Raw genomic sequence first — 25606 nt, 5'->3', positions numbered from 1 at the left:
GATTTCTCTTCAAGTAAACAAAACTTAAAAGCATCTCAAATATTTATGGCTCCCAAAGAGATCCTTTATTTCCAAATGTCATGCTATGCTGTGCAGCTTTACGAGAAAACGAATTGATTTATGGTCTTTCCTGTGAATTTGTCAAAGAATTTTAAGATTATTTTTGGTAGATATTTTTAGTGCTTTGTGAAAGTATTCATATGGCTTAAACATTTCCACATTTTGTCTCATTGCAACCAAAAAGATATTTTATTTTGACTGTATTTAGTAGACCCACATGTAGTTATGCAAAAGTACAAACTAGAAGAAAAATCTGAGAAGTGCAGAAGTCCAGTCTGTCCCTGTGGGTCAATACTATGTAGATTGTTTCTCCTTTTACACTTAGTGTGTATTTTAGTGGTTAAGGTGCTAAAGCTTGGTGGTGAGGACACTGTTAGTAAATCCATGGTGAAGCAAGTGCATGTTTTCCTAATATTGTGTAGCCCTAGACTATCACATAAACCCTGAATAAAGCACTTTGAAGTTTGCAGGTGTAATTTTAAAAAATCAACATCTGCAAGAGTTCTTAAATATTCCAACATTTAAAATGCTAAGACATATTTTTTTGGTCTCCTGCAGGTGTGGGACCAATCATCCGTCTAAGAATCAGCGGAGCCACACGCCCTTCATGGAAGGAGAAACTCGCCTTTTGCAAAGAACCAGTGAGAACGTTGCAGACTCGTCCTGAAACACTGCCTATACTTAAGTACCTACACAGAAAACCAACCGTAGCTGTCGGATACTAAAGGTAGTATTAGAAAAAACAAAGAGATGTCCTTCAGATTAGGCTATATTTTCAATGGAGAACAAAATGTCATACTGGCCACATAAACCTGGTTTTTATGACGGTTTTAGCACATGTTAATAATTTGCAAAGGAAAAAGCTAAGATGTGGGTTTTTACATCGAGTCTGGACTTGGTTGGTTTTGCTACTTTCAGATACACCTTCACATGCTGCTTACTACAACATAAGCACAGTCATAGAAACCCAACCTTAAAGTCATCCGCAGCCACCAGTGATGAATGGTTTAAACTGGCTAAAATCAACATCATTAAATTCGGCTCCGCTCCTCCTCAAACTCCTTAACTACAGATCAGGGCATGGCCTCCACACACAGTCAGCTAATTACAATCATCTTCAGCTGGTCATCAGTCCACGCCTGACGGGCCGCGGCCGCAAAGCAAGCAGAGAAAAAGTTCAGTATCGCCCTGGATCACTGTTTGCCCTCCTGACGGGTCAACACTAAAAAAAAATAAATAAAAAAATGCACTACCCACAGCCCACACCCCCAGCAGCGATGGAGCAGTACCTTTCTAATCCTTCAGAACACAATCTGAGTGTAAATAGATGAGACATAATTTTATATATATATTCTGAGAGGGAATTTCAAGGCTGGAAAAAGCCGTGTCTATTTTTGTTAAAGAACAAAGTGATAAAATAGTCCTCTTGAATGTCCGATGAGTATTCTTTTAACGCGTCTTTATCAAGTGAGTGATTGTATCTGGATCTGACTCGTGTATGCACTTCCATCTGTCAAAAAGGGAAAAAATCTCAGTACTGAATCATATATGAAGGAATGAAGAACAAAAAAAAAGAAGAAACAATCATGTTTGGAGTTTAAAACCTTAGTACCTGAGCATTTCTTTTTGTACAGTGTTCCTTACTGTTGTATATAAACTGAAAATGTTCAAAGTGAAGATGGAAAGGATTTTTTTGTTTTTGTTTGTTTTCTTTCTCTCCTGATTCGTAAACGGCATGGATATGTATATCTGAAACGAAACGGAGTGTTGTCTTCTGCTTCTCCCTCATCGAGTTCCACAACCTTACAAAGCACGTAAATATTAACTACCTTGTGTGAACTATCTGCTCAGTGAAGTCATGTGACAATGACTAAATCCTAGCCTTTTATTATTATTATTTTGAGTTGAGACATCTACGTCATTCAGAAGATCAGTAAAATTACCCATCCATGTTGATTCGAAAGACAAATTCATTTCTGAACATCGGTTTTCAGTCATGGTTCTTGAATGTAAGCAGATGAGATACCTCACTTTGACTTGCCCAGTTTTTCCTTCTCGGCAGTAAGGCGCTCAGTTTGAAGTTATTTCTGGAATTTCTTTAAACTCCTTTATGAACTTTACCCTTCCTTCCTGAATGTATTAAAAGTCAAGAAGATGGAGCTGATTTTACCAGTGTTTAACAAAATGCAACAGATTGCACACATTTTCAGCTGGTCTCTGCAGGACTCTGTACAAAAGGGTTGCCCGCATATTTTAATTTTTATTTTTCTATTTCATCGTCTTTATGCTTTACATATTCCGGATCATAATGCTCTTATGCTGGATATGATATTGATGTCTGCTAACAAATGTTTAATTAGCATTTCCTGTAGAGATTTTGTCACAGAATATTAAATATTATAACCATTGTCTTTCACTTATGATTTGCATTGTTGTTGTTTTTTGTGTGTGTTTTGCTGTCATAAATTGCAGGAAAACAACTTGGCTCTTCTCCTTTACAGTCACACTACAAGCCTAAAGTTTGGAAACTTCAGATTTGTACAAAAATGTCCAATTTTGATTGGTTTACTTAGATTCAAATAAACAATTAATACATCAAAAATAAATCTTACTATATATTTTTTTCCTTTGTTTACATTTTTTTACTGCTTGGGACTTTTCCTGTTTGATAAATGTTTGTTAAATTGTGCATATCGGTGGAAACGGTCTGATCATAACTTGAAGTTACTTCATAGCTTTTGGTCTGTAGTGTGCTTGAGTAAATTAGAATATCATCTGAAATTAGTTTAATTCAGTAATTTGTTCACAAAGCAAACTCTCAGTATCAAACAGCATTCTTTAATGTTGTTCAGTATTTCACAAAATTTGAATAAAACAAAGTTTAAAAGAATGTCTAATGCATTAAAGTTATGGCGTACTCAGTCCTGAGGATCTGACTTGACTAGCTGACGATCTTTACCGTCGTCCACTACGAGGGTTACCCACAGAAGGTCACAGTTATCGATGGTGGATGTTCTGTGTACAGTTTCCAGGTGTATTAATGGAAAGTCGAGTGGAAAGAAAAAAAAGAGAAGCATGCACAACAGGGATAACTTTTGCACACGATAACCCTCCTAGAACTTGATTCTGTGAATCAAGTTGCTTGAGCTCCAAAGTGAGCTCAGCTACCTACCAGGAAAAGTTGAGAACAGTTCATGCTTCCCTCTGTCATATTTCATTTTTTAGTACAACTTGGCGCCTTGATTGGCCAGCAACCTTTAAAGCGTCTACTGATATTGATGTGGACAACCACAGGATGGCTGGTTCCATGCCAACCTGCACTGATGCAGTAAATCTTCCAAATCTAAACGGTAAGGAAATACTTTGCAGTAGGTTAAAATTTGCTTAAAATATGCCATTTTATAGAAATCTGACTTTCACTTTTTGAACTGACATGAAAATGTACTTTTCAATTATATTTAGATTTTAGATTTACCTATGCGTTTCTAAAGAAGACCAAAGTGTCCCACAGCAGGAGCCGTTTTCCTCGTCACTCCTGCCTTCCAGACTCTTGAAGACAGCCGGTGAAAAGGCCATTTTGTCCAGGCCCATTGTGCTCCAGAGGCTGCTCTATTTTTAGGTGTTCAGCATTCAGTCGATGTGACAATGGCTTGCCATTTCGGCCCCGGTGGCTGCAGCGGCTGCTCGGATCCAAGAGGGGCACAGAAGGAGAGTTTTAACGACCCCGTGTGTCTCTTTGGTTAACAATAACTTGCCTAAATCCGACCTCCTTGTATGCGCCACGCTGTGAGATGATGCCGCTTGGCAGCTGCTAGGAGGTTCATCCACACAAGCGTGTACGCGACAGTGGGAGGCCCGGGTGCGTGGAAGGCCTTTCAGCGCCTCGCCTTATATAGACGAAACACCTGTGGCCTCACCTCCTAACCCCGGCCCGCTTAGCTCATTTTCACACACTGACGCTTTTCTTGACCGGCGGAGCCTCAAGTGACACCGGATGACTCGCTAATGATGCATTGAGACGTGGCACATTGTAAGGACGTGTTCAGTGTCGACTGTGTCGCACTTCAGTATGTCGCGCCTGCTGCCGATGACATCCTCAGAGCTTTGTTTCAAATGCTCTGCTATGCTAACAACAACGCTCCTTAGATGAAGCTTGGCTTCCCCTTAAGAGATCGGATCATATTTCTTTTGAGTGTATCTTTCTGTATTTTTCTTACTGCTTTTTTTTGTCTTTATTGGCATGTTAAAAATAGATGCTCATCATTGGGCATCTTTGTCATTTTGCTTGCTTTTCGTCTACTTGAGGTTCAAAATTTGATGGGTTGTGCCAGAATATACCGGCCTGTCATCATTTCACCATAGTTGGTGCCTTTTCTGATGTCATCAACCTAAATATTCACAAATTGACTGTACAATTAGAAGAATTGTACAGTTTTTAGTGTGATTTGAAAATCCCCAACAAAAACTACTACCTGGCTGCGTTTTTACTGTCTGTTTGGAAATGAAAACAAAATAAATCACTCCATAGTTTCTTTAATGACTGAATCACAGCAGCTGCATTCAGGTTGTAGTAAGCAAATGTGTCACACTATTTACATGACTGTGTTAGGGGAGAGAGTTAAGCCAACACCAGTGATGTGAAGAAGCTGGTGTGAAATGTGAGCAAGTTTGGCTCTAACTCAGTCCTGACAGCTCAGTAAATTACGTGTAATGACCTGGTAAAGCTCATCCCTTTGTCCAAAGGGAACAAAAATGATTGGTGCTTGTATCAGTCTATCAAATTAAGAGTTTATTATGATGTTGTTGGTGAGAGTCTGAATTCATAAGGGCTAATTTCCAGCCTTCACCAGGCTGAAAGTTGTCAGAGCTTTAATAAGTGTAAATCTTTGAAACGTAGATTCTCAGACACGTTTTGCTGTGAACCTTTTCCCCCCCACCTATGGAATGTAGCTCGTTGTTTTCTGACACACTGTCCAAACTAATGAGCTTTTTGAAGAAAATGTATTCAGGACAAGCTCTTAAAGTTGATGCCGTAGCATAGAAACACTTAAAAAGTTCTGTTTAAGAATCAGATAGCCTCATGCAGCAAAACGAGAGCGTCGCTGTCTGATCGATGGCAGAAATGTATAAATGTAGCAGCGCCGCACTTTAACACATGAGGTTGAAGTCTAGTCACAGCAGTTTTAATTTTAAGTCTCAGACCTGTGGCACAACTCTCACTGTGAGTACTAAGAAGACATTTTGGTGTCAATTACTTACAGATGTAGACAAGCGGATGTACTGTGATGTAGTTATTGTATGTTGGCAGTAAGTGTCTGGTAGTTATTTTGGTTTGATCAGGGTTTCTGATTACCACAAACAAGGATCTGAACCAAAATGAGTAAAAATAGGAAATATAATGATTTTAATGAAAGATCTACAAGTTGATTTTTAGGTGAATTTTATCTAAATATACACTGCTCAAAAAAATAAAGGGAACACTCAAATAACACATCCTAGATCTGAATGAATGAAATATTCTCATTGAATACTTTGTTCTGTACAAAGTTGAATGTGCTGACAATAAAATCACACAAAAATCATCAATGGAAATCAAATTTATTAACCAATGGAGGCCTGGATTTGGAGCCACACACAAAATTAAAGTGAAATGTTCCCTTTATTTTTTTGAGCAGTATATATATCCATCACTCATAAAAAATATATCTAACTATGACGAATACACTTATGCAATGGAAATGTGCTATTGGTATTTGGTATTAGGTCTTGACTTGGACAAATAAAGCGAAATTTTAGGTTGGACCAAAAAAAAAATTGTCATGAAGTCAAGTGTTTTGATTAAAATAATATTGCTCACTTATCTTTTCATGCATTCAGTGGAGGTTTGACTGCTTCCTGTCCACCTTTGCTGTAGTTTACGCAGAAAGAGACCGAACCGCATCATAAACGCTACAGCAGGTTTCATCCTATCCAACCTTCAGACAAAAAAAATGCTCAAGCGTGTCAACCTTCAGCCTGCTCTTGTTGCTGTAGACTGGTTCCTCCAGCCTCTTTGTGCTGTGTCGATCAAGACGACACAGAGAGATGCCCGTCATGTCAGCGCTGTGTTTTTCCTCCGAGAGCCCGCAGCACTATAAGTGTTGTATAAAGCGTCATTTACCTGTCACTTCCTAAAGAGGACATAGTTTATAAATATCATCCAGTGGAGCTGTGGCTCGGGGACTACAAAAAGGCCACCCACAATCGCCCCCATTGTTCACTGGCATCATTGTCGGTCTGACATCCCAGCTGCTCGGCCATGGTAAGTCGGCATGTGTGACATGTTTGTTACTGTAAGGACAGGTGTGTTTTCTTGGCTCCGGAGGAGCTGCTGTCAGAGTGGACAGCTGATGGCGAATAACTCTGTTACATTGTGGAATAAATGTTGTCCTTTCGTTCATAATCTGAACACCGGCCATCAAGTGGAAGTGCGTAAAATGTGCTTGTTTACATCCTTAAAGCGACACTTTTTAGCTGATTAAGGTGCTGTATTTAAAAGCATCTAGTTTATGGTTTTTCTTTATTCGTGCCAAAAGGCCCCCAAGAAAGCCAAGAAGAGGGCGGCGGAGGGAGCCAACTCCAATGTGTTCTCCATGTTCGAGCAGGCCCAGATCCAGGAATTCAAAGAGGTGAGCGCGGCTCGGAATGATTCAGTTCCCTCTGAAACCCAAACGTCTCTGCGCAGCCTGAGTACAGTTCACACACACACACACACACACACCGAGGGCTCCGGCTACTTTCCCTCCTTGTCCATTTCTATTGTTCACGGCCTCAGTATGGCCACCTGTCTATTTTCATGCCTCGGGCTTGGCAACAGCGGAGCTCGCGGTATGTCGGTATGAAGGTCGGCGGTGCCCAAACATTCAGACGGTGTCATCAGCGATTAGGCCGCAGATGAACGGCTGCGCGCGCCCCGGATGCCGCACGCGATCCTAAGGGGGTTTACAAGTTATAAATACTTAAGTCTTCATCTGTGAATGCAGTTCTGAGAAAAAAAAAATAAGCATTTAGATTTAGAGTTTAAGCATTACTGTTACAGAGATGGCTTGAAACAATCTCTTTAAAAGAAAAAATAAAGTCATGGAGCTTTCTCTCTGCTCTGATCTCAGGCCTTCACAATCATGGACCAGAACAGAGACGGCTTCATTGACAAGAACGATCTGAGGGACACCTTCGCTGCTCTTGGTATGTCGACATGCATGTTCAAGGACCGTAGGGACGTCGGTCTTCAAGTGCCGACGATCCGCCTGCTCATTATGTAGCGCGTTTGCTCCCAAAGGACGTCTGAATGTGAAGCAGGAAGAGATCGACGACATGCTCAAAGAGGCTCCTGGTCCCATCAACTTCACAGTCTTCCTCACAATGTTTGGTGAGAAGCTGAAAGGTAAGAACATAAGCAGCGGTTAAGCTACTCCGAGTTATCTCTCTGTGCTAAATATGCGCTGCAGAAGTGAGATGGAAACCATTTCCAGTCAGAGTAATTCTGATATAAAAGTAAAGCGGCTTTAAAAAAAAATAAATAAATAAATAAAAGTTACCAGTGACGCATCTAGAAACTGTTGCTTAAGAAGATTTTTCCAACTGCAGTCAAAGCAGAGGATGTTAACATCTCCACATCCAGGCTTCAGAATAACACCACATGCATAAAGCTGATGCTGTTCACACTGCATCAGGCTCCAACGTGGACCATCATGTTGAAAAACAAACCAGACGTTACAAAGTCACTCCTACAGGGTCTTTTATGAGTGCAGAAATTATATTTTGGCATCACACAAAAACAAAATTGCTTCACTGATTGACTGCTTTGGTTCAAGAGCCTAATAGTTGTAGGAGGAAAACTTAAGCAGCAGTAGTGCTGTCCTTATCAGGGCCTGCTGTTATTTTTTACAGATATTTTTTATTTCTCCACCTTTTCGACACCACTGACGTTGCTTCTCTGCTTCAGTTAAAAAACCCACAATCCTGCACAACATGGCCAACCCTGGAACACATAAACGGCTAAGATGGAAATTAATATCTGCCATTAATATTAGTCCAGTTTTAGCAATATGTAAAAAAAAAAAAAATGTACCAACATCAGCCGAAACAGATGTTCATGCTGTGACACATCATGAATCTTATAGCAGTGAAATAGGAGCTCATTCCAGACATACTGACATACTTCACTAACTGCAAGAAGAGCAACTAAATAGTCATTAAAAGTAAGTGTGTTTGAAGAATGGTGACGGCTGCTTTAATGACTCCAGGTGCGGATCCAGAGGAGACCATCCTCAATGCGTTTAAAGTCTTCGACCCCGAGGGAAAAGGCATACTGAAGAAAGACTAGTAAGTGTCAGGAGGACGCACGCCTAACTCCACACGAAGTTTGCAAATTCATTGAAAGCAACGCTGCGTTCGCTTCCTGTCACTGTTTATGATGCTCTGGCTGCAGTTGTTCATCCCAATTCACAGAGTGTCGCTCTGAAGACTCTCTTTTTTTTTTTTCTTCCTTCTCTTTCCAGCGTGACACAGATGCTAACGACGCAGGCCGACCGATTCTCCTCTGAAGAGGTACATTGTGGAGTTTTACGCTAATTGTCGCCATTATTGCTGATTACTGGGTGCGAGTGGGTGACTCTGAAAAAGAATGGACGTCATTACATTTTCTTCCAGAATAATAATTACAAAAAAAAAAAAATCAAGAAATGGTGGTGAATCATCCCAGCTTTTGATGCAGATTGAGTGATGAGGCGTTCTCGTGTGTTTCGCCGGTTAGATGGAGCAGATGTTTACCGCCTTCCCCCCTGATGTGGCTGGAAACCTGGACTACAAGAACCTGGTGCACATCATTACTCACGGAGAGGAAAAAGACCAAGAGTGAACCTTTTTCATCATGTTTTTTTTAAAAGCAACTCTATAGGCTAAAAGTGAGAAATGCAAGCTTTTTGCTTATGTTAACTTCATTGTTTCTGTACAGTCAGACTAAAAAAAAAAAAAAAAACGATGCTTCCAAACTATTTTTCTCAAAACAAAAACAAATACAGACAGCTAAGAGTTTAATTGCAACAAAATGTTTTTGTTCTGTTTTATTTCTGGTATATTTTTGAGACTAATTATCATATTTTTATCCTAATTTTGTAGACCAAAAGCTACTATTGTCTGTTTTTACAGTGCCTTCAAACTTATTCGCATCCCTTGAGCTTTTCCACCATTTGCCTTGTTCCCCACTACAAACGTCAGTTTTGATGGCATGCCAACACAATCGTGCATAATAGTGCAAACAGAAGGAAAATTATGCACGTTTTCAAAGTTTAAAAAAAAATAAAAATCTGAAAAGTGTGTCATGCATTTTCAGTTCACCCTTTACTTTGACACCCCTGAGTTCGAACAGCTTCCTTCAGAAGCCTCCTAATGATTTAGCATGAACATACCAAACTCCACTGTGGCGAACGGTAGTGGCAGCATCATGCAGTAGAGATGCTTTTCCTGAGCTTGGGTAAAGAATGGCATTAATTACCAAAAATTATTAATGTTTGTTGTTGTTACTTGGCCAAAAAAAAAGTGGACAAGTTTAAGGGATGTGCGTACTTTAGCAAAGCACTAAATGAAGTGTATGCATGTAAAAAAAGAATAAACATAGTTACAAACAGGCTGCTACCTGAGTTTAACACCTGTGCTTCATAAATAACTACACCAGAAGCTTCTGTTACTGACAGATTTAGAAGTGAACTTGGGAATAGCAGCTTTTCTATTCATCTTAAATCCCAGAGAGCTGAATCCAGGGACCACACTTGGAATTAGAGATGTACAGTGTGGAAATGTGTGGCACAGTGGGCTCCTAGTAATACGTGACTGCTGAAACACACGACTTCACTCGCAAAAAAAGGCTTGTTGTTACTTTGGAGTCGAGCTGCTGCGACGACTTTAAGCTCACGAACAGATGATGCCGTCTTCATCAATAGAAGCGGTAAAAGTGAGGTTAGATCTGAATACATAACATTGAAATTTGTTTTCATCTGTGTACTTATAATAATGTGGTCAAAAATCCCCTCATGCCTTAGGAAAATATCAATAAACAAATCAGATTTACAGGTACACCGACTGAAATTATATGAATAGAAAACATCAAAACACTTTAATATCTAATTAAATGTATCAAATAACTTGTAGTACCCGTAGTAAACCTGTGAACATAACTGTCTACATTAATTAAATAAACAATACTACAACAACTACTTCTCAGAAAAACCATTATTTACTGTGCTGATGGTGCAACTAGAGGTCGGTATTGACGTCTAATGCAGTCCCTAAGTGGACTTGGTGTTCATCCATGAGAAATAATGGATGGGTTTATTGTTAGAAGCTCCTGTTTGTGCAGAGTGAGTCTATTTAATGGCAGTTTGTTGGAGTTACCCAGAAAACATTTTTTTTTTTTACCACATTCCATCTGCTGTGAATGAGGAACCTTTGCTTGTGGTGGTTTTGGTTGAGACTCTAGTAATTAGTTAAAATAAATGATTCAATGAGACAGAATTTGAAAGTACGTCCAGCATCTTCTCAGCTTGATTTTGCTTTGCTCCATCTTGCAAAGAACGTTGTTTCCATTCTTTATTTTAATCTGTTAGACGTTTCCAAGCATCAAGCACACGGTAAGGCACGGCGTGATTATTTTACAACTGCTGCACTGCCACCTGGTGGCTACATGCATTAGTGCATCACTGCTGTGGGAGAGCAACAGTCCTGCTATTCTCTCTTCACTTGGTTTGCTTCTGGCTTAATGATTCTGATGCCGAGTTTTATGAGCTCTGTTACAATAAATGCTGTTTAGACGGTACTAAACAGGAAATTCATGCACATGACCACTATTGGTTTGTGGTTTCAATCTATGTCTAAATTTAGAGATGTGATCTATTCAAAAATCAAAACATAACTTTACAGCCATTAATTCAACTGGTGTTTTGTTCAATGTTGCAGGGCTTCACCAGCCCAGAAGAAACTGTCAAAACAGAAACAGTATTTATTTACTTACAATTTTGAATGTGGAAAAAAAAAACCACATTTCTACTTTTTGCTTAGAAATCTGTCAGAAAGCTACACTGCACAGAGTATTCCCTGCAACCTTTTAGCTGCCGCCTCTACATCCCCTTGAGCATCGGATGAGGGAAGATCCAGATTCATTGCTTTAAGGAGAAGTAACTGAAGGTTATGCTGAGTTTCCTTTCTTAAGCACATCTTCTCATTAAAAGAAGTAGATCATGAATTATTGGGTTTCACCAACTATTTAAAAAGTTTTGTTTTTTTCAGCTTACTTCAAGCAGCACACGTTCAAAATCTGGGTTACCTTTTATGCAGGAGTAACTTATGGAGTATGCTGTCAGAACATCAGTAATAGTTGACTCTGAATCTGTTCTGCACCTCCAAGCCCCATATATTCCCCACACACAACTTACTTCAAATAGTCTTAATTTCTTTCTCATTTTAGTTGAAAATACATTAAATTATACCTGCACAAGCCCCCTCAACCAAAAGACGAGTTGTTATATATTTGCTCATTTAGAAACTTCTCAAAAGGAAAGTGCAGAAAAGGAAGATTGAGGTAGGAGACTGAACTTCTTGCTCTCCCACAAAGCAAACCTCAAGGGACATTTCTGTTCATATCTCTAACTCAACAACTTAGAAATGTCAACTTCTGATTAAAGATGCAGGAAATGTGTAAAAATAAATGTGCTCTGATCAGATGAGATAAAAATGTAAATTTTTGGACCACACAGAAAATACTATGTGGGCAAAACTAGCACTACATAAAACACCATGCTGCGAAACGAGGGAATGATTTTCTTATGTGAGGAAAGAAAAACTGGGACATGTTCACGGGGAGATGCTAAGCTAAATACCAATGTCAGTACAACAACAGTAGGATGCTGAAATGGTCCAGTCAAAGTCCAGACCAAACTCAAACTGAGAGTACTGTTGCAAAACTTAACATATGATGTTTTACATAGTGCCTGACTGAACCTGAATTATTCTGTGGAGGATGTTGAGGAAAAAAATAGTGTGTTTGAAAAACCCAAACGACTTACAGCTGTATTTGCACCAAAAAGTGGCTTTACAAACTTACATTTATAAAGTATTTCATTATGACATTAGAATAAAAGGGGCTGAATACATCAGCGAGATTCTAAACCCAGTATCCGCTGCCTTTCACCTCATATTTTATGTTGAGTTTATCACATAAAATATTGTTAAAATGTACCGACGTTTGTGATTCTAACGTGATAAAATGTGAAACCTCCATGAATGATGAATAACAAGCACCGCATACCTCACTCTTGATGCGAGTACCTCTCTGCGCCCCTAGATGCCGCTGTTCCCTCTGCGTTGTGTCTGCAGGAGCAGCAGGAGGGCTGGATGTGGACTGTAGAGGACTCCTGCGGTGTGTGTGTTTGTGTGTGGAGGGGGGTGCAGCCGGTTGTGTATGCGTGAGTGTGTGTGTGTGTGTGTGTTTTTGAGTCTGCTGGAGGCTCGTCGAGCAGCACCAGGAGGAGGAGGAGCAAGAGGGCTTGAAAACTTCACTGCGTCCAGCTGGAGAAATTTTCATCCGGGGAGATTTCTGCGTCTGTCGGAGCCGAATCGGCACCTTTGTAGTCCAGCTGTGTCCGTCAGAGAGAGGGACCGGTCCGGTTCTCATCGCTGGAACCATTTCCGGCGTCCAACATGGATGATTTAGGTAAGTTATTTCGGCGAGAAGGCAACATTAAAGCAGCGCGTGCGCCTACGTGGGCAAACGGGCACAAAGCTGAGAATATTGGGGCTTTTTTTAACCCTCAGGAAGTCTGCTAATGAGGTTGTTGTCGCATTCATTGGTCCTTCTGGGTTAAATTAAAGCAGCGCAGGCGGACGGGAGAAAGCAGAACGCGTGGACACCGGGTTTCTCATCATTAACTATACGGTGTTTATAAGCTGGAAGGTTTGTGGGGACACTGGTGACCGTGCTGCTGCTGTGGGAAAGTTAATATGTTAGTCTGGTGTTGGGTTTCCTCAACTTATTTATCCTCGGACCAACATGTGATATAATCATTCTAATAGGAGAGTAACCCGATAAGACCTGGTGGTCGTCATTGATAGAAATCCGTGCTGCTGGTTGGATAACGTTGATTTCTGCTGAAAATATTGTCGTGGGCAGACAGATGAACCCAGGCGAGCTCAGTAAGACGTACACTTTGTTACAACTTTAAATGCAAACCCTGAGGGGACAGGTTGCGGTGACAGGGAGGCTCAGCGGAATACTCTATCATCCACCTCTCTTCCCCTTTTTGCTGTCGCTTATCTTCTTGCTGTAGTTTGACAAAACATATTTCTCAAATAAAACTCACCGTTTCATTTTCATTTACATCCCTGCCACTTAAACATTACCTTGTGAACGCTCACACCATTTAAACTTTTTTTTTTTCCCACATTTTGTCTGGTTATAAAGCTACACTTCAAGGAGAGATTTTACATCTACAAGCGTGGTGAGGGCTTTAATTTAGTCCGTCTGAATCAATTTGTGCATGTTTCGCAGTTTACCTTTACTTAGCTCCAGCCATCTTCCCATCAACTCTGAACTGCTTCCCAAATTGAAGAAAATGATCCCCCTGTCATGATGCCACCGTCACTGTGTTTCACTAAGGGGAAGGCATTTACATGCAAGCCAGAAAGTTCAGTTATTTTTTTATGTATATAGTTATCAGAGTAACTCAGGCTAACAACATTCGCACTCCCACCTACTGTCACTTTGTCATTTTACAACCAGGTGTGAAGTAGGTGGTTATAAGGTGACTGGATGACACATTTTTCCAAATACTTTTGGAAAACAGGCCTACTGTATTAGTGTAAATTTAAACAAAACCAAACCATCCCACACACAGTTCCCTCGTCACTGGAACAGTTTTTGCCCCCTGGTGACTGGTAGGATAAGTTTAGCAGGACATCCGTGAAATGCATTTCAGGACTCGAGTTCATGTGCTAAAAAAACACCCGAATGCGTTTGTCAAAGATGATGAATGTGTCGCAAAAGCTGTCCAAGAAATGCTATGCCCTCCACCCCCGCTGTGAGCTGTAGGTGGAGTTTCTATTAAACAACAGACACTTGTGTTAAAGAGGGAGTTCAGGAGTTTTAAAATGAGGCTCTGTTGAAAGATTCACATTAAATGTATTATCTGGAGTCAATAACTCCAATGGCTTTGTCATTTGGCATAAAAACAAATTAGTTGAAGGTAATAGCTGGTCTGAGAGAAGCCAAAGTGGTCTTCTGCCATTTTAAAATGACTCCAAAAGAAAATCGATAGCTTTTACTTTTTATATGTAAATATAAATATATAAACTGTTAAATCATTGTCACTTGCTGTGGACGGCAGCTTACAGAGAAGCTGATGATCTAAGCAGGAAATGGAGGTAGAACACTGGGTTTTACCAATGACGCTGCTGTGCGAAATACATTTGTGGTCTGAGTAACCAGCTGATAAAAATAAGTTAGGTTGTGGAAAGAAAATCAGATACGTTCTGTTAGTTTTTATTTTTCCTTTTTACTCCAATTTACTTTTACGTCTGACAGTAAATCTGGTCGCATGTTTCAGGGAGTTTGCATAAAGGGGGAATATATCCTGACTAACAGCTTGCCCAACGGTGACCCACATGAGCTTATTTTAACAATTTAAAACAACTCAAACCAAAATGTATCACATCTGTCTGATTCAACGCTGTACTGGTGGAGAATAAGCATCAGCGCTTTCACAAAAGACGGATATGATAGTTTTTTGTTTTATCAGCTGAACAACATCACTACATTGGGTAAAGAGGAGTGGCCTGACTTTAGCAGTCAACTGAGATCTTTTACAGACGATTGCAAGATCTGATAAAACCCAAAAATAGCCGGTCACTAAATTAAAAAAAACATCTAAATTAAGAAATAAAGACTCTCATGAAAGTGTATAAGATTAATATCCCATGAAGATAATAATTTTCTGTTTTAGTGGTTGGTGTGTTTTTTTTTTTAAATTACGATAAAAAGGCAAATAATATCTTCACATTCTTTATTAGTCTGGTTTTTGTCAAGCTGCCCATTAGCTTTAGCCTTCACCTTATCGAACTAGCTATTACCATTAGCCTTCACCTTATCGAGCTAGCTACTAGTATTAGCCTTCACCTTATCGAATTAGCTGTTAGCTTTAGCCTTCACCTTATCAAGCTAGCTATTAGCCTTAGCCTTCACCTTATTGAGCTAGCTGTTAGCCTTAGCTCCCAGAAGAAGTGCTTTGGTTTAGAAATTTTAAGGAAAAGCTCAGTTTTTGGAGCTAAAACTTATTCCCCTGGTGGGTATCTTGTCATTGGTGGGAGTGAGAGTGAAGCAGGGTCGTTGGCTAGTCTATATCCAGTCAGTATTTATGGGCATCATCTCGGCTTACAGCTGGTACGGGGCTCTCCTTAAAGTAGCTGCTTCAAAAATATGTGTTACACAACCCAGTGTAATTACCATGTCACAGGGCTGTAAATTCTGTCATCGGTTTAGGAACCAGGCAGAAATGTGGCACACAAACAGAAGCGTACTCAAGTGGTCCATGCTCTTTCATTGTGAATAATATCAAAGCCGTAGTGGGGTCTGCTGGTTTTGTTTTGTTTTTTTTAATCTGGTTTGGAGAGTTGGATGAAAGCACATCCACCGTGGAGTGCTTTCATCCACGGTGATGAGGCACCATGGAGATCCATCAGCACAACCTGCTCCTATTTTTAAACCTATATCCCTGCATCTTAAGAGCTGAGCCAGCAGCACCTAGAAACCTGCCACCAGGTCTTCCCCCAGCCTGTTCCCCACTTTCCATCACTTTGTCTTCCTACTTCCCATATCCTCCCAGCAGCTCTAATGAAAGTCGAGATTCTAACCCTGAAAGCTCTATTCCCAGCCTCAGTTTTACCCTTTATTTTTTTATTTTTTTGCAGAGGAGATCCTACAGGCAGGTTTTTGGGAGAGAATGGATCTTAGCCAACATTTATCTGCCTTTAACGCTATACAATGCCCCACCCTCTCTTTTCCCACTCCCCACCATTCCTGTGGTTATGCCGTGCAGGAAACCGAAGCCCTGCGATCTATCGACGGTCCAAAGGAGAGATAAGCCTTTATTGTGCGAATCGGATGCAGGCGGATTGAAAAGGGTGCACGAAAAGCTTTGTTTTAGTACGCCAGGTGTGCGTTTATCTGCATTTTGCATCGTCCTTGCCGGTTCTTGCCACTCAGAATCCGAGGCTCGCTCTCAGGCAAACTTTTATTGACCCCCCCGCCCCCCACCCTCCTCCGCCCTCTTCTTCTCCTCAGTTATCAGCACCGCCAAGCGCTGCTTCTTGCTTCACCGCTCCGGGCCTGCACCGACAAGACATGAATGTCAACGAGCCCCCCTGAAGTTAACTTTATTTTATTGACTTTGATGATCTGCGCTGTTTTATTGCTTGCTTTTTATATGCGCCTGCGAATACAGTAACCTCGTATCGCTCTTTCTCTCTCTCTCTCTGTCTCTCTGATGCCACTTTGGTGACATCGTGAGCTAAGAGGCTTGTCAGCACAGCGGCTTCAGCGTTAGAAATGTCACTCAAGTTGCGGGAGTGAGGAGAGGAGTTCTTTACCAGAGGAGATCTGGAGTAACCCAGATACTCGGATGGGTCTAAATTTAGTTTGTATTGTTGTTTGCAGACCGACGGCAACATCAAAAGCTTTTCTTCCTTTGTGCTACACTCGGCATCAAACTGCAAGTCGCATCAAATTTCTGCATGAGGGCATTTTCTTGTTTTTAAGTTTATTCCCACAATACAGATTTGCTTGCATTTGGGTTTTATAGTATCCTGAATTATCACTGTAGTATTTAGCATTGTTTTATGAATGGTCTGAACTCATGTCTGTCCCTGAAGCCGATGGAAGGAGCTTAGATGAAGCAATCTGATGCCAGTGTGCTACCATCACCCATCCTATACTGCAGAGTGAACATGATCCTGTGCAATACGCTGAGGTACAAGAGAGGGTTTTTTTTATCTTTGGTTCCTCTACAGCTGACACTTCTCTTTTGCAGCTAAATAAGCATCACATTTCTGTCCATCTCTTTGTTTGTTGTGAAGAAATTCTACAAACGGTTTAAAATTCAGCTTGTGGCCAAATAAGATGACAGCCTATCTTCTAGATTAGTGCTTTCTAAACCTTCCAGCTTCTGATCCACAAAATAAAAATCAAAGGTCATGACTCCAACTCTTGGTTAAGCACACACACTTTTTTTTTTTTACTTTTTTACACACAAGCAGCATCAACAGCTAATTTATTGATCCTTTTATTTATTTTCAAGTATCCTTCTTATAAAGATCTTTTACAGTATTTCTAAAATGCATATATTTTCTCATTGTCACTGTTTTGCATGTGGATTCCTTTCCGAAAAGGAACTTCTAGTTTTTCTCAAATAAACTTTTAATCTTCCTGTCATTGGACACATGTTGCTCGTACTTACATGTGATGCAGCTGGTCAGCAGTCGGATGTGTTTTACCCCGGGTTTTTATCTCAGGTGTGAAATCAAAGTTTATCAGATCACTGTAGGATGTTGTATTCCCTCAGTAACAACATTCACATTGAAGAGTGTTTTGGCAAAGGACCGTTCGCAGATCGGAGAAAACTTTCCCGTTTCTTTTATCTCTACATTTCAAATTATTGTCATAAAACAGACATCTGACAAAAGCTTGTTACATTTTTTTTAAAATTTCTTTTCAATAAAATTGTAAATTAAGTGTTAAAAGTCGGTTTAGCGAGGCACGTGAAATTCGGTGAAACTGTAAGAAAGTGGATGTCGTGTAAGGTTAAGGCATTGCAACAGAAACCGTAAAATGAAGATTCTTGTATGCTGATTTGAAACACTTCATCTCGAAAAAGAAACCTTGAACTTTGTCACATATTTTTTGGCTCTTTTTATAGCAAAAGCTGTTGAGGTTTGAGGTTCCTTTTTATGATATATATATAAAAAACTTAACTTCTTCTTTGAAGCCCGTGAGTCTGCAGTGACTAAGGCCGACGCTGCAGCACACCAGCCTGCACTGTGTGATAATTTCTCTGGGCTTGAGGCGCATCGAACACACACCGCCAGAGCAGGAGCCCAAGGCCCCAACACAGCATCTCTGTTTGGGTTTGTCCATCTGCTTGACTTGAAAATCAAAATGCTACAGGGCTTTGAAGCATATGGTGTACAGTACACACTCACATTCAGACGCACACAAGCCCAAACTTAAGCGCGCTCATGATCACAGACTGCTGGTGTGGACAGACAGCTCCGTTAGTGCAGCTGACTAAGCAGCAGCTCGACGCTCAGCCGACCGTCATGTCATCTCTCATGGGTTCAGCGCTCCGTAAGAGCAGACACGGTCGATATTCATGCTGCTTCTTAACTTTGTGAAAAGAAAAGGGAGGAAAAAATATGTAGAAAAATATATTTAAAAAAACCATCTAGGTAGGAAGGAAATTCATTGCATCCTGAAGGTCTGGTTAGAAAAAGATATTCAGTGATGTGCAAAAATTATTTACACCTCTTCCAACTTTTTGAACCATTAGCCATACAGTCCGCAACTGTAGTCAAGAAGAAAACCATTGTTGGGAGGAAAACAAGCCAAAACAAGTAAAGGTTGCAGTTTGCATACTTTACTTTAGGGAACATATGAAACATTGAAATAGAGTGCATTTAAAACTTTGGTGAAAAACTCCATGTGGGAATGGACGGATGCTCACTTTCCCACAAGGTGATGTGGGTAAAAAATAAAATCTCTGCTTGTATCATAGCAAAAACGATTTCCGATTTTTATTCATTTTCCTTTCTTCTTCAAAAGAAATGACAAAAGACAGGAGATATTTTCAAAAACTGTATTTTATTTCCCTTGTACGACTTGACCTGAATTCAAAGTCCAAATAAGTAGTCAGCTAATACATGATACACTTTTCAGATTTGTCGTAGCAAAGACTGAGAATCAAGAATCCTACTTCACAATTATGCGCTGCGTCGTGTCGGCCTTTTCCAGAAACTCTCCAGAAAAGTTTTCGTTTGCAATGTGACAAAATGCGCAAGGACTCGGTGGCGCTGAACAACCAGGGGGTCACGTCCCACTTTCTGTGCTTGTGCCAGCTGAGCCCGGTGACCCCTTTCCTTTGGCGGCGTCCCGTCCAGCTAGAAACACGCTTCGTGACAGGAGGCGCCCTCAGTAATGTACTGATGTGCCGCAATGGCAGCCACAGTTCGTTGCTGCAAAAGCAACCGCCGTGTAGACCAGACATGATGCGAGTCACAGCAACTTGTGAGTACGCATCACCCAACCCTGACTCCCTAGTGGAAATCCATCCATCTCTGTTGCTGCTCCCTCCAGGCAACCAGAACGTCTCCGTGCAGCTTGTTATCCACGACGAAACGAAGCGAAAACGAGGACATATTTTTGCATTGTGCATCTTTGTATGCACTCCGCTGTGTGCCTGAAGCGGTTATCGACCGCCCTTCTACCCCGCTGAGCTCCGATGAGTGCCGCTCCCTCCTCGCTTTGTTGTTGGGTTCTCATCTCTTCCAGTCCTGCAGCTGACTGACGTCTCAGCTGATTCGTCGCCGCCAGTCCTCTGGTGCGGACTGCGGAACGGCCTGCAGACGGTTCTCACAAAGAACGATGCTGCTGCAGTGATTACAACATTTGATCGGGCTGTGAGGAAACAAGGCTGTTCTAACCGCTGCTTTTCTGCTTAACTACAGTGTATCATAATTACAGCTGCCACACTGTCAGATGGCCTTTTAGATGCACCTGCAGGATCCTTTTTTCTCTCTTCCTCAGACTCTTCTTCTAATTGCTGTGCAAATGTCATTTTTCTTAGAGCTTGCATGGTTGCTGTGGCTGCAGGCTGAGATAACACATCCCTGCTTTATTTGGAAATGAGCTGCAGCCCAGCAGGTTTCCTCTGGGCTCGTGGCAGGTTTAAACAATCGCTAACACACTGCTCCCGCAGCCCTATTTGGGATATAAAGCTGTCACAAAGCGAGCCTTTGATGAACTGCGAAGCGGAGCGGACGGAGGCGGAGGGGGGGCGAGACCGAAAGTGAGCGTTGCGTTTGCCGTTACAGCTGGATCTGCGGTCAGATTCTGACTTGCTCAAAGAGACGCATTACAGAAGCGACGCGCCGGAGGCCCGATGGAGTTTATATGGCAGCGTCAATGACGCTTCACAGGTTTATATCCATGGAGAATTGGGAGCTCAGAAACACTCACGGGGCTTTGGCTGAATGTTTTTCCAGGGATACGTTTTGGCTTTGCAGAGTTTTCAAGCCCTTCTTTTCCACCTTCTTCACTCTGTCTTTGGTGCTGCTGGTGGGGAGACAAAGAGCTACTTGTATTTTGGTGCTGTGACCTATTTCAGGCAGGCCAGAACTGATTAGAAGAACTGCAAATCAATCTGTTTATTCAGCCAAGCATCTGCATTTTAACTGTAGTGCCCTCACTCCATCCTAAAGAACTAAATCCCACACTTTAGATGGTAATTCTTCCAAAGAGAATTCTTAACAAGATAAAGATTCACTTCAGTGCATTTCTAGAGCGCTCTGCTCCTCTCAATCTCTCTCAATGGATTTGGTTTAAAATCTCCACTTAAATAAAGTCTCTTTGACTTGATGTAGTTTCTAAGCAAACCTTGGAAAAACCGGACTAAGAGGAACTCTTTGTACAGTGACAAGTGTTATTCATAAAACTATTTTCACCCTTTGAAGATTTTTTTTTTTTTTTTTTTTTTTGCAATATGCCCAGAAACCTTTTAAGGTAGTTTTTACGCGATAGACCAAGAGATCCTAGTGGATAAGTGAAGTGGAAGGAAAATTAGTGATGGTTGATTTTAGTTTTGTTGTTAATTGAATTAAACTAACTTAAATATTCATGAATGTACAGTCTTGTCGTAAATATACAAGATTTAACCAAAAAACAAGCCCAAAATACAAAAATAACAGTGACACCATCTTCTCGCCTAAAAAAATTCTCAAAAGTGTGAATTCAGCACCTTCGCCTCTTTACCCTCAAATCAAATCTAGTCCATCACCTACCTTATTATTAACGTCCATATTTAATGTCATCTGTACAAAAACAGCTGCTTTAATTGGTTTAGTTATAAAGTGGTTCATCATATGCAATCTCAACAAAATACACTTAGAGTTTGTGGTTGTGATGTGGAAGAGGTGAAAACTGGTTGTGTTTAAACTTTTTAAACTACTGTCCTGACTGAACATCTGGGCACATTTAGGTAAGTAGTAACTATTTGGGAAATTTGTGATTTTGTACAAAAAAGACAAACTTTTGGACATGGTTTTTTTTTTTCCGTCTTTTTAATTGATGGAAATTTTAGGGTGAGATTTTACTGCCGTCTTAAAAGATGGATTTATTTTAAGGCCTTTAACTCGTTCTTCCACCTATAGATGGAAGAAACTACTGATAAAAGCGGCTGATGTCGCCGCTTTTATCAGTAGCTGCACCTCGAGTCAAATTTACTCTACTTTTTCTTTCATGGTTAAGCTGCAAAAGTTCTTTGGTCTGATAAAAAATGAGTTCAGTTTCATTTTACTGCAGAGACTCATAATAACGGAGTGTAGGGAAGAAGCAGAAAAATGAGCAGATTTCACCCTTAAATGTTCTCTTCTGCTAAATATCAGTGAATCGTGGTTTTCTCTCATGCATGATGAAACCCAGAAATGCCACACACGAACAGCTCTGTTAGATTATGGTAGATTAAGAGTTTGATCTACAGAACTAGTAGAAAAAAAAATAACCATTTTACTTTGCTCAGTATAGCTACTCAGGCAACCTGTATACCATACAAAAACTTCAGTGCCCATAAGCTGTGCATGTGGGTAAGAGGAGATGTAAGTGCTAAAAAGCTAAAACCTTTTCCTGCTTTCTTGACGTATTACCTGTCCAAAATGGCCGTTGAAGGGTATCATGTGTAAAAGTACATATTTCTAAGACAAAAAAGTGCAAAAACCACCATAAATGCATATCAGAACAGCTGAATTCAACACATTTCAATGTGAAGTTTAACAACTCATAGTATTCATGTCGGGTTAAAAAGCCTGCAACTCAGAAACTAAAATAGGGTTAAAAAAGACTCACTGAACTAAAGAAGGAAACAAAGCGTGTGGTCCAAGAAACCTTTGAAAAAGAACAAAAGCAGATCACTAATTAACAGGCTGCTCTTTTCAAAGCTCCCCTGGTTTCCTGTGTTACGTTAGATCAATTTCAAACCCCCTCTGTTCATGCAACAAAGACCTCGGTGAGCAGATATGTCTCCCCACCTCGCCAACCTGCGGCAGCAGCTCAGTTCTTCCTGCTGCCTCTGATCCTGTCTGCACGTATCAGGAGAAAATATCCAGCCGCAGCTCTCCATTTGTACGTTTTCATTAAAATTGTACTGTGGACATCATAATATGGCTAAAATGCTTCATTATTTCTGTTCCTAAAACCGTAAGGCTTCCACGGGACACTGGAGTGGAAAGAATAAGTTATGCTTATGACAACATGACCAAGGTCAAAAATGAATTTGCATTTGCGAAAGCAGACTCCTTACCAAGCTAGAGGTGGTGAAGAAACGAGCAGAGATGATGTGTCACACCCACGTTTTTTTTTTTTTTTTTTTTTTTTTTGGTTTAACTGAATGAATAACCTCATTGCAGTATGAGTTGGTAAATATTACTGAGAAAGAAGGTGGTTGTATTAGACTTTGTTGTGGTCGGCGTAACATCCACGGGTGCAGAAGGCTTGTATTTTTTTTCCTTTCACTCAATTTTCCAGTAATACGCTTGAATATGGCACTCTGCAAGGAGCCAGGAAATATTAGCCTGCTGACAACTGTAATGTTAGTAGTTCACACCATGCTTGTGTATTTCCATATTGAAAGATCATTTTTCAGCAGACTTAAGCAGTGCCTCTATTTTCTATTAAAGTCGTCATTAACTTCACTCCATAATCAGGAAGTGCGGCGCTTTCACTCTCTGCTTGCTGGTAACACATTGTCCCAGTTGAACGGATATTGACTTTGAGAGACTCTCACACCTGATAATGACCAAGTAAAGTAAAGAGAGTGAGGAAAAGTGGTTAACAATTTAACGGCAATCATATGTTTTCCTAATATATTCCCAGCCTTTTTGCACATTTTCCCTCAACCTCACAAAACCACCTTAAATAATTACCCTATTTCTGTGAATGTGAAACATTTAAACTCGTCATTTGATCTTCAGATTCTTCTGTTTTGTGTTTTTTTTACAGTAGAACTTGAGTGACAGCTGTTTAGAGCTCTTCAGGAATCTGGATGCTGCTCTGTTTGCGACGTGTTTTGCATTACGCCTCACAAGTAACATTTGTGCAAAAGGCCCTGGAGGGGCTGTGGATCAATACGCTAAAAGCTGCTGTAAAGCTTCATAGAGCTGAAACACTCCTGAGTGATACTCATTCAGGCCAGTTCAGCTCATCTATAAACAGCTAAGTCACTATAAAACTGATCTGACTGTATTACATGTAGAGCTGCGCTATTTTAATGTTTGTCTAAAAAATACAGATAATGAAGAGTAATTCTGAAAATTATGTATCAATCTCTGCCCACTCCTGTTTTTATAATACCTCAAACTCTGATGCAGAGCATCTGTGAACATTTTTGGATCTTGCTGCAGATTCTTAGTTGGCTTTAGGTCTGGACTTTGACTAGGCCCTCCTAACACATAAACTTTAATTGATCGAAACCATTCTGTCTTTGCTTGACCTGCTTGTTTTTACGTTTTGATGAACCTCAGCCACAATTTTATATACTTTTATATACTTTGTTTATTGTCATTCACTTGATGGAGCAAAACATGGGACCCCAGTCCAGTCCAACCACAGAAACAATGACGTCATTGCTTCTCAAACTAATACAACTCTTCCCATTGCTGAATGATTTATTAAGTGCTGCTCCATGAGATGTTGGCTGTTGTGTTCAAACTCTGCTCTAAACGTCTCCACAGCTTTCTCCCTGAAAGCTCCTTGTTCCTCATGATGCTTCACAGAACAGCTGTATTTTATACTGAGATTAAATTGCACCCAGATGTACTGTTTGCACATTATTTACTTATAGCCTGTTACTTAGGTAACGGGTAAAAGGAGATAAAATGTAGACACAAAAATTGGGAAGCCATCCGTCATTTCCTTTACACCTCACAATTATGTGCTTAAGTAAAATCCAAGCAAAAACACACAGAAATTTGAGGTAGTTATGCAACAAAGCGTGAGAGCGTTAGAAGGCATCTGACAAAGCGTGACGAGTTGTGAAACTTTCACATTTCACTTCAGAATATGGACATGCAGATTCACAGAGGAAGTGCACCAGCTGTGAGTGAGAGCAGCAGTGGCTCTCAGACCCAAGTAAGTGCAGAGGGGTGTAAAACGGTGCAGTAGTGATATGTGGCGCAAGCCGGCTGGGTGGTCTGCGAGGGCCCACTGCTGCTTTTGATGTTCATAAATCATCTATGGTAGGTCCGTTGTCCCTGCAGTCAGGGTCAGGTGGGGAAGTATTTATAGTCGGCCCAGATGCCGCCGCCCGTCTGATGTGTCGGCAGCCGTGCTGAGAGCCACCTGTGCATGTTGTCCCTGCTTTCTGTTGCACCTTGCTGTGCAGCTTGTTAAATTAGGTGCCAGTTGGATTGTTTTAGATGAGCACAGGGTTTCATTTGGGCGATGTTAAAGTACACCCATCAGTAACAGTCCTGGTGGGGTTTGTCTCCCTCCCCCCCCTCCCTTTTGACACAGTAATGTCTAGAATTCACACTTTTCGATTCTCTGTCTGCTCATGTGGCATCGAAAGGCCAATCCTTTCACAGCAGAACCCAGAAGGCTGTCGTAATAAATTTCTAAGCTGCAAACAAACCTAAGTTGCAGTTTTGACAATTTTAAAATTTGACATTCTGAAAACTCGCTCCTACGGACGTCTTTATTCCTTTTTAAAGCTATTGCCTCTCCTTTCCTGCCTTCTTATGACAGTATCTTGCAAGGCTGATGTGCACATTTTTCACTCTTTCCCTGCTCTGTGGAAGGCGAGCTGCGGCACGTTAGGAATTCATATCAGCCGGAGCGCACCTTGCAAAACATCAAACACATCACAGGGAAGCACTGAGGGGAATGGGAGCAGGCTGATGCAGAGTAAAAGGTCAAAAAACACAGGTAAATGTGTTGTTCAGACAGCATCTCCCAGCTAATATGCATTCTCACAGTTTCCCTGCGGACTTTAGGGGAAATGCTATCAGAGAAAGCGTTTCAATCCTCCGAGATAAAGCCTTTTTTCTCTCTCTCTCTCTCTACACCAGCCCCAAAAGGAAGAACAAGAAGTGGCGAGCTGTGTGTCTGTCGTTGACATGACTCAACAGCACCCCCTGCAGGCGGTGAAGTCCCATGTTCGGTTACAGTACATGCTTCCTGAAATGAATCACTTCCAGTAGAGCT

At 40.8% G+C, this 25606-nt stretch overlaps 3 protein-coding genes across 5 annotated transcripts in view; all 3 read left to right on the top strand.

Annotated features, from left to right (window-relative positions):
* cita (citron rho-interacting serine/threonine kinase a) overlaps nt 1-2476 on the top strand; it is a 53737-nt gene extending 51261 nt beyond the window's left edge. The window contains exon 49 of the mRNA XM_016672498.1: nt 619-2476. Coding sequence (XP_016527984.1) covers nt 619-642 — 24 coding nt within the window. The 3' untranslated portion in view covers nt 643-2476. The remainder of the gene's footprint in view (nt 1-618) is intronic.
* A 3424-nt stretch (nt 2477-5900) lies between these two features.
* myl2a (myosin, light chain 2a, regulatory, cardiac, slow) lies at nt 5901-9629 on the top strand. The gene is made up of 7 exons (XM_007554242.2): nt 5901-6361; nt 6636-6728; nt 7209-7284; nt 7379-7483; nt 8346-8424; nt 8601-8649; nt 8855-9629. Exons 1-7 carry the CDS (start codon nt 6359-6361, stop codon nt 8957-8959), a joined length of 510 nt encoding a protein of 169 aa, XP_007554304.1. The 5' UTR covers nt 5901-6358; the 3' UTR covers nt 8960-9629.
* A 3080-nt stretch (nt 9630-12709) lies between these two features.
* Nucleotides 12710-25606, top strand: part of LOC103139558 (paxillin-like) — a 34223-nt gene continuing 21326 nt past the window's right edge. For all 3 annotated transcript variants that reach the window (XM_007554241.2, XM_016672567.1, XM_016672566.1), the window contains exon 1: nt 12710-12805. In XM_007554241.2, coding sequence (XP_007554303.1) covers nt 12793-12805 — 13 coding nt within the window. In that variant the 5' untranslated portion in view covers nt 12710-12792. The remainder of the gene's footprint in view (nt 12806-25606) is intronic.

Source organism: Poecilia formosa, unplaced genomic scaffold (genome assembly GCF_000485575.1).
Source record: "Poecilia formosa unplaced genomic scaffold, Poecilia_formosa-5.1.2 Scaffold62, whole genome shotgun sequence".
In the NCBI taxonomy this organism is placed as follows: domain Eukaryota; kingdom Metazoa; phylum Chordata; class Actinopteri; order Cyprinodontiformes; family Poeciliidae; genus Poecilia; species Poecilia formosa.
Note: the sequence above shows the minus strand (reverse complement) of the source record. Positions and strands in the feature narration are given on the sequence as shown.